We start from the raw sequence: 10,198 nt of genomic DNA, 5'->3' as shown, positions 1-10,198 counted from the left end.
ACATGACTCGTCATCCAGTAGTTTTCCAGAGGTAGTTTAAATTATTTTCCAGAATATTAGATTTATTCTGCAAATTTTACAAAATAATAGTAAAGGCATATAATTCGCCTATTTGTTTTACTTCTTCAACTGTATTATTTGTAATTGTATAATTTCTTAAAATCTTCCTGTTATAGCATCTTCCCTGGTTATAGGCTACAGACGCCTGTTTTCCAATAACCATTATCTCTGTTCACTTCTTAAACCCAGGTCAAGAAGTTTGTTTAATGGTATTGTGAAGATATTGTTTTGGGCATAAACAGGTAGAAAACATGTAACTCCTATACGCACAGTTCTCTTTACTTTGCATAATTTAAGTCACCTTGTAAAGGCCCTTGCGGGTTAATGCTGCAGTAAGTCTCAATATAAAATATAGGTACTTAAAATATGGGTAGGCCTACGTCAATCCATTATTTATTTCACAAATCCATATTTTACTGCTCCATACAATCGTGATGCTGACGTCAGAGACTACCAGACTCATTCTAACCACATTCATGCATCCTCAGTGTACCAAATTTCACCAACATAATTTTAATTTCACTTTTAGCAATTTAATGCAACCGAATTGTGCAATTTCAATCAAATTCACGCAACCTCAGACCTCATGCGATGAAATCTGTGTCCATATATGGGTCACACTGGTACACGTGTAAACTTCTTTGCATTAGGGTGAATAGGTGAGACCACCGGAGAGCACATATGCGGACATCTCCGCAATCCCTGAAATGCCAGTACACTGTGAAAAGGGAGAGAAGGGGCGCAGCCCGGTCTAGCAAATGAGAAAATAGAGAAGTGGGGAGTCCGACGGTGAATTTTACGTCAAGCATGAGATGTGGGCGTGAAGCAGGGAGAGAAAAAACACGAGGCATTACCGCCTATTCTTAACGGGGTGCACCATTTCACTCCTCTGCGCCTCACCGCACGGGAAAATCACACAGAGTTTCTGAATAGCTGCTCGAACTAAACGGCGATGTTCAACGCTCAGATCTGGCAATCTTTTCCCATCAAAACTATCTAAAATTGGCATACACTCCAATGGTTTTACCGGACGTAGGATGGGATTAACTTTGACCGGAAGATATATTTCATTGTTTCTTGCTGTTCAAATAGGTAAGTCGATTTATTAAAGTAGTAGCTATATGTTGAGATGGGGTGACTTTGTTTTTTAAGATGCTGTTGTCTGAGCCATTACATATGCATTTTATTGAAAACGAATATTTCGTAATTAAGGTCATATTGATGCTTTGGAAAAAAGGGGAACATTATAAACTATAACGTTGTAATTGTAGAGCGCATGTTGGTGTAAGAATGCATATTTAATTGTGACGTTTTATTGTCCGAATTAAGGTTAAAAGCCGTGCAAATGGCTACAGAGCAAGGACTTGAAATGAAACAAAGTACATTTACGTTTTTTAAAGTCACTTAGCCTAACACTGCGGCTAGCTAGTCAAATCACACTGCTTTATTTATTTTTGGAGATTCACGAAAAATAAAGCGGCTCTAAATCTTAATGGAACAATTTGCGGGAAGTGTGGGACCGCCCGATCCTCTCCGCAATAAATTATTCAAAATCCAATTCAGAAAAATGATACAGTGAACAGAAAATATGACTAATGTGTTTTGGCATTAAGTGCATTAATAGGTGGGAGTTGCTGTTGTTTTTCCCGAAGAGTGAGTTTTTTAGCCTATGTGACAAGTTTTTTACGGTCCCGTGTGTTAAGGTCATTTACAAGCACGCAGTCCGCTATACGGAATAACCTAAAATATAATTTAACCTACCTATAATTTTATAACAATCTATTCAAATACGATTGTTTTAAAATTTGCAAAAGATATCGAGTCATGCCCGTTTTTTATTGCATGCATTTTATTGTGTTTGAAAGGGTTGCACTTTAACTAAATATTTACAAATCATTCGGATAAAACCAATATATTAAGTATGTTAGTAAAAAAATACCCGCTGGTAGCTATTCGTAACCTAGTTGAACTCTATTAATTTGCCATAACCCCCTCCTGACTTCATTGAACATATTATGCGGTGCCAGGTTGACACCAGTAACGCTGACAGGGTCTTGTAAGGTGGTCGTGACCACTAGTACAGTAGATAGGTGACTCTATCTTAGATGCTCAGTTGTTTCTAAATATAGATCATACATCGTGCTTAAATAAAAAAATATATATAATAACAAGTTACTGTTCGATCAGATTTATGCTTTTTGCACCATTTAAAACATTGCATGGATGATTTATCTTTATTTCTAATACGAAACCATCCGCTTTTATAGAATGCGGTTTTTGTTTGCTGCGTATACGATTTTGTGAAGAGCATCGTTGCATTTCGCATCCTCATATCCGCCATGTTGAAGTCTGAACATTAACATTATTTTGTCCGGAAATGTTGGGCGCGACATAAGCTACAGACTCTAATACAAGGTAGCGCATCTACGAAATTAATTTTAGTTGGTGGGATTTGTAGTGGGAATGAGTTTTAATATGGTTGAAATATGTTGATAATACGCTCCTTGTGTAGAAAAGGGCGATCTGTTCGTGATAGCATAATTGTAGATGGGTATTTCGTTATGTAAGCCTTCATTATTGCGGCATTATACAGTAACAAGCTCGTGTGCCTGCTTTCAATATATATAAATCGTATAATATAATATAAAACATATTTTTACATAAACATAAAACCTATAATATAACTAAAATATATCGATTGTGTTTTCCATGTGTGTTGTGATATATATTTGTTTGATGTTTAATCCGTGGGCAATGAAGGAAAAACAAAATAAATGTGCTTCAGTTATGTGTTTCAGCAGAAAGCTTTGGAGAATTTATTTCCATTTTTGTTTTCTTATAGCGTATAATGGATTTAATAATTTCGCACACAGAGAGACATATTTATTAGCATATTGCGTGTAAAAATGTAAATAAATATAGCATAGCAATGTAGGGAAGGTACAGTATGTACATGGAGTTCATGGTTGCTCATATATACCGTGACCACTAAGCGCAAGTTCGCCCCAACCAATTCCAATACTTGCTCAATTGACAAGATCCAGTTGCTTAAGCAAGTGGCTTCATGGTTGGTTAGGCAAAGGAATCTGGAAAATTGATCAAATTGTAACCTTTCACATTCTGTCAGTAATTTGGTCAGGAAAAGCATCCATGTCCAAATCTTTTCGTTTCCCCTAATAGATCTGTCACGAGGAAAAGAGACTAGATGTGTAAAAAGGGAGGGGGAATACAAATCACTCATCTCACCACACATAAGCCCACGTAGCCCCACCCCCTCATGTAAACCATTACATCATCGTTTGTCCACGCGCCACCCTCAAGCTCAACACGCACATTATTCTGTAAAAGCGTTCAGTGTCTTATAATCGCTTCGTTTCGATTTTGTATTATTCGATTACTTATTTTTAGTTATTTATGTAATATAAGTATTATTATTCTATTTTTAAAACTATAAAAACAAAACAAAATTAACATACAACTAAAAGAAGAAAAATAAACCAAATATAATTAAATAAATTAATATCGAACATTAAAACAACAATAACAACCACTAGTTGATACAGTCATTTAAAATAAAAGGTGTAATGGTCATCTCTTTTTCTCCAGCCTATTTGCTGCAGGCGGTTCGAGCGGCTGGGAAATGTGATACAGTGTTTAAAGGTTTCTCAAACTGTCTGCTTCGACTGGGAGAGAACATGGCCAACTATCCACAGGAGCTGGAAGAGAATGAAAACCTCAAGACCATCTGCACGTAAGGGAAAAGTGCAAACACACAACAGAATATAATGTATACGTGTGAGCGAGTGAGAGACCAAAAGGAGCCAGATGGCACGAGGGCCCCCCTGTTTAATTCGACTCCATGAACATAAATAGAGCCGCATATCCAGTATGGCGTTAATGCGATGCTACACTATTCACATTTTCACCAGTTAATTACAATCAGATGAAGCGTCTCTACACGACATGGCCAAAGGTCAACATGAGTAATTGGATCAGATAGGAAGGTAGAGCACGATTATTGTAAGCGATACGCCCTCTCAAATAACGGGTTCATTTACAGCCGTGATTGAACGGAACCGTGTCGCATTAAAGTGACACGTGCAGCATGTCGTGAATTTTTTTTCCCAAGAATTATCTGCAATTAAACCTTACTTGAGTTCAAAATGATTACAAATAATTTTATTCTTTAGTATGCTATACATTTTTGTTGGAATTAACTTAAGAAAGCACAACGTTATCAGAATCAAATCTAATAATGTTCGGATGGTGTCTGGTCTATCTGCATTTATTAAAATACCGGATAACTATTTCGCCTCTACTAACCGTCTATATTCTTTATGAAGCAATAAATATCTATAGCAGGAATCGTGTCGCATATTACTGGCAGTGCACAGCAAACAGAAAAGTGCTGTAGGCCTATAAAATGCAACATTTCATCTATACACTTACAAAATGTCAAAATATTTATTTAATTCATTTCGCAATTTTACTTCTTCCATTAAAATGCAAATCTTGATTTTATTTTATTCCACCCATGATAATAGGCGACTGTGGTCGTGTGTATGTCTATTTGTAAATGTAGGGCTTATATATATGTGCGTGTGTTCCTGAAATAAATTAATAAATAATGGGCTTCAGAGTGGGATAGCGAAAGGGGGTGGGGCGCAGGAGGGGAGTTGAAAGAGAGAGAGAGATGAGGAGAGAAAAAGAGAGCAAGAAAGAGAAAGTGAGAGAAAGAGATGGGGAGGGCACTAGAAAACACGTGATATGCAGACTTTCCCTTTGGAGCCGCATTACAACTCGGGTTTCCCTCGTGCCCTCTCTACTCATGAGGACATGCAGTAGCCAGAAGAATTCATACATCCTGAATGAAGTAATGACTGTATATATTTAGAATACAATTTTTTCGTCGTATGAGATATATCTTTAAACATATTATTTTATTTTTTTAGGAAATACGGGAATTTGAACGTAGGCCTATTCAAATTTAAATTAGAATATTTTTTGTATTTTTCGAAATAAATATAACATTTTTCATCTTTACTTAAATAATTTTTTAACGAAATCTTAAAGTATTTATTTAAAAGTAGTCTTTATTTACATTATATATTAATGTGTGCATAAACAGAAACAGAGATGAATACCAGTTAAATACAAAAATGCATTTGAAACCACGAATTCCAGTAAGTCGTTTAATTTACATTATTTTATGTTTTTTATGTTATAGAAAAAATATATAAATATTAATATAATTTCCAATAACATCGAAACCACATCTTTTGCTATTTAAAATTATTATATTGTACAATCTAGGCTCACACTTTAAATTACAGTGCATTTATAGTGGTCTATAATAAACGATTATTTATTTAGTAACATTATTGCTTATAAATGCGCCCCAAACTCAGTTTGTTTAATGTTTGATTTGCACTTACTGGGATGATTTTCATTCATGTGCGACCACTGCACTGGCAGACTGTCAGGAAGGAGCCACAGATCTGTGGGAGAAGCTGAAAAAAGAGTCCAGAAATCTGGACTTCCGCGGCAGCTTGTTTGAACTGTGTGCTGGTGGAAACGGGTCGAGCCGGTCTGCTGTTCCGTTCGGCTTAACACTCATCCTGACTGCACTGTCTACGCTCGTGACGTGGCTTCAGTTTTAACCCACGGGAAAGCAAGAAAACACAACACAACACAACACAAAAAAACAAGAGAAGAGACGAGAAAAAAACAAGAACAACCATCAACGCGAGAATACAAAAATAAAATAAAAAAGAATAACGAAGGTCAACATTCATCCTTACACAAATGGATTTATATATTTCATGTGGAGAAAAGACAATTTTTGCAAGAGACAATGGCAAGCAGAGGTCTTCTGGGAATGCTCAAGCACATTTGCCTGACTCTGGGTCGATTTCATGAAATATTTATCAGATATTGAGTTGAAATGACGGCCTGGATTTATGAAAGGTCCTGGTTAGAATAGCAGCATTTTATAACATGTCTGTTATGAATGAATTATTACTGTAGGCTTTTCACATTCTCAATGGTCATCATGCATATAGAAAGATAGGAAATATTCTGCCATCAGTCATATTCTCATTTTGTCAATATTTAGTTTGCATAAATTACATTTATTTTAGTCAAGCCAAGTATTTGGATGTGTGAGGGGGTTGGATATTTTGCTAACCCACCAGTTCAGAAATATATAGGGAACATCTCTAATAATCACGATGCTAATAATAACAATATATAATAATAATAACAATAAAGAAACCTCAGGAATGACTACAGGCATCTATTTAGTGGTATACAAGAAGGACAGAGACAACTTATAAGGAAAATGAGCTTTTAGAGGATTTTAATAAGGAAAATTTTAACTTGAGCATGTCATACTGTATGTAGCCAGGAAAAGGGTGTGAGATGAGTTGACTGTTGTCATTATTTTTCAGATTCCTATTCTATTTAGAAAAGAAAATCTATTCCATTGCATTTCAAAAAAAATATCTGTCTCTTTATGTGTAGGACTTATAAAAGTATAAAGGTAACACTTTACATTACAGTGGCAGTGTTATCCCTTACATACAGTATAACAATGTGTAATTGCGAGCAGCTTCAGAAATAATTACACATTAAGTACACGTAGTTCATTATTATGACGCAGTACTTACGTAATAACACTGCAATGTAAAGCGTGGCCCGACAGTATCGTAGCACGACAGTATCCGGACCTTGACATTACTAGTTGGATGAAGTGAATTTTGCTAGCTTTATTTGATGTTGCCAAGGCATAGACCACGTTTCACTGCCTTCAAAAGATGTGTATTTTGTTTGTTCGTTCGTTTGTTCGTTTCTGGGGATGTTGCATATGAAATACCTGAATACCATAAGTAAATAAGTATGTGAAATGAAAAAGAGAGATACTTTATCAGTTTTAAAAACAGATTGATTATACAGGTATATAAAATAGACTGCTAAAACAGTATTTAAAGAGTATTAAATAAAAACAGTTACTGTTTAAAAGAGATTTGTGTTGTTTTCACTGATTTAGTCTTTATGGTGGTTTGCATCTGTCCTTTATATCTAATATTATTTATAACTCATATATCCAATTTATCCCCTAATATATCAAGTTTGTTTTAGCAAACGTTTATCAAACATATAAAAAATAAATGTGTTAGAATGAGCGCTACATCATTCAGGTTGAACACGAGCACGCAGGCGCGAGCGCAGGCGAAAGTCTGTCGAGTGAAGACGTATAGTTTCATTATTAATATGGTGGCAAAGAGAGAGAGAAAGAGAGTCGTTTCATATTGATTCCCCCACACTCAGCGCATTTATAAACACATACTGCACGAAAACAGCCACCGGTATGACGGCGAAGAGATTGAAAAATGATAGTCGAGTATTTATTTTAAAGGCATTCAATAGCATGACTTAAGACATTATAAAACGTTATCCAACCAATAACCAACTGGCATTGTAGAGGGGTGTGTTTTAAATGATATGTGGCAGGGCATTTACCACAATAGACATTAAGGGGGACATGTAGGCGACCCCCCTAAAAATCTGCCAAATTATCCCCATTCGAAATGTTAGATTTTTTTAATATACATGCATATATGCCGGAATTTCCCTCCACCCCAATGTGATTGCCTAAATACAGGCCTCAAAATTGTTATCTATACTAGGCAATATAAAAAATGTGAAATAATATAAAATTGGTAAAAACATATTTTGGTATTAAATGCTATTTGTAATGCAATGAATGGGTTAATGCTAACATTTTTACATCAAACTAAATTCAAGTGATTTTTAAAGCTTAATTATTTAGTATTATAGCTTTTCTAAAATCAATATAAATCTAATATATTCTTAAAAATAAAGGAGAGGTTTCTTTTGTGAAACAGAAAGGTTCTGTGGATGTTAAAGGATGTTTATGGAACCATACAGCCCGAAAAAAAAAACACATTTATTTTTAAAGGATTAGTCCATTTTCTTAAAATAAAATCCAGATAATTTACTCACCACCATGTCATCCAAAATGTTGATGTCTTTCTTTATTCAGTCGAAAAGAAATTATGTTTTTTTGAGGAAAACATTCCAGGATTTTTCTTATTTTAATGGACTGTAATGGACCCCAACACTTAACAGTTTTAATGCAGTTTAAAATTGCAGTTTTAAATGACTCTAAACAATTTCAAACGAGGCAAGAAAAAAAAAAATGCACTTTTAAACCACAACTCCTCGTCTATCTCCAGTCCTGTGACGCGCCAGCGCGACCTCGCGTAATTAACACACATTTGCGGAGCATTTTAAACAATAAACTGAAACAAAGACATTAATTAGTATCATTCCACATACAACAATGTCGGAACGGTCTCTTTTTCCACACTTGTGAACACTGGGGCGGAGTTTCGCATACGTCATCCGTGACCTCTTGACGTGATGACGTATTACGTGAGGTCGCGCTGGCGCGTCAGATGACTGGAGGGTTGTGGTTTAAGTTGTGGTTTAAAAGCGCATATTTTTTATTTTTCTTGCCAAAGATGACAATCGTTTTGCTAGATAAGACCCTTATGCCTCGTTTGAGATCATTTAGAGTCCTTTAAAACTGCAATTTTAAACTGCATTAAAACTGTTAAGTGTTGGGGTCCATTAAAGTCCATTAAAAAAGAAAAATCCTGGAATGTTTTCCTCAAAAAACATAATTTCTTCTCGACTGATCGAGGAGGGACATCAACATTTTGGATGACATGGTGGTGAGTAAATTATCTGGATTTTTTTTTTTAAGAAAATGGACTAATCCTTTAACAGTCTACAAAAGATAGATACATTCTGAATCACACTAGTTATACCAGTGCAGTGGCAAAATGAGCACTAGTTTTCTCACTGGAGGTGTGAGACTGCATGAATGAAAGTCCTGGAACATCAAGCCTCGTTTTATGCCCCTTTATGGTTTAGAAAATGAAATTGGATTCAATTCCTGCTGTCGCTGGAAGCGGATGACGACTACATTTGTAATCTCATTAAAATGCATGCTATTCTGTTGCTGGCACTGCACATGCTACCCTGCCCACATCTCTGCGTAGTGCATAGTGTTACAGATTTTTCATTTCTTTTATTTTTTTCTTCATACAATATTGCAACACTCATTGGAGAAGTTCCTAACGTTATAAAAAGAGGCAGCACCCATTGTGACATTTAATCTTTAACCAAAAGTGGAGGAAACACACACAGAGGCACACACACAAACATACTCATTCACACTGAGATGGCTGGCTCCCCTACCGCTGCTTCACAACAGACTATGCATGGCCATTTTTCAGGGCTGGCAGACTTGATCAATGTGCCCTTGCCAGTGCCAGGCGGACGTGGCATTGCTTGCTTAGTGGTGCCTTTTCTCACAGTGCTGTGAACACAAAGGCAGGGCATTGCATTTAAGCAGTGCATCATGGGAGGTTGGGTTTTTCCCTCAGTAACCGAGTCAGCTGCCATGGACTGATCCATTGAGCAGTTAGCATTGTAAACACCTTTCAATCAATCAATCAATCAATCAATCAATCAATCGACCCATCAATCAATCAATCAATCAATCAATCAATCAACCATCACAGTAGACAGACAATTTAATAGATAAATGTTTTTTTTTCTATCAATTTTTTCCTTTTAGCATGAGACCATTTTCAACTTTAAATTGAAAACGTTTAGTGTTTATTTAAATCAGGGCTTCTCAAACCGGTCCTGGAGGATCACTAGTCCTGCACATTTTCTAAGGCTGTGTCCGAAAGCTCTAAAATGTTGCCCTCGAAGGCAGCTTTCCGAGGCATAAAGACATAAATCCACCCTCGAATCCAATGTTTGGTTCACTTACTGTCTCATGGGATACCTTGATCATCTTGTCCCACAATTTTATGTCGGTGAATGTGATTGGTCGATCTCTTTAATACAAAAGATGCTGATTCACTATTAATTTAAATGATGTTTTATTAACAAAGTTAGAGAGGAGCACGTTCAAATAATCTGCCAATCGATCTAGTAATTACGACCAGCTGTCAACAATCAGCAATCAGGCGTCCACCTGATCGGCATCAGTGGAAGCATATATAAACATGCAGCCAACTCACCTACGTTCTTCGAT

At 36.1% G+C, this 10,198-nt stretch overlaps 1 protein-coding gene across 1 annotated transcript; it reads left to right on the top strand.

The window, feature by feature from the left end:
- Positions 1–787: 787 nt before the first annotated feature.
- nrn1a (neuritin 1a) lies at positions 788–7,084 on the top strand. Its single transcript, XM_055182938.2, has 3 exons — positions 788–1,152; positions 3,667–3,811; positions 5,492–7,084. Exons 1-3 carry the CDS (start codon positions 1,098–1,100, stop codon positions 5,718–5,720), a joined length of 429 nt encoding a protein of 142 aa, XP_055038913.1. The 5' UTR covers positions 788–1,097; the 3' UTR covers positions 5,721–7,084.
- Positions 7,085–10,198: the final 3,114 nt, after the last annotated feature.

This window comes from Misgurnus anguillicaudatus, chromosome 25, assembly GCF_027580225.2.
Source record: "Misgurnus anguillicaudatus chromosome 25, ASM2758022v2, whole genome shotgun sequence".
NCBI classification, from domain to species: Eukaryota; Metazoa; Chordata; class Actinopteri; order Cypriniformes; family Cobitidae; genus Misgurnus; species Misgurnus anguillicaudatus.
The sequence above is the reverse complement of the archived record's forward strand: the minus strand, read 5'-3'. Positions and strand labels throughout refer to the sequence as shown.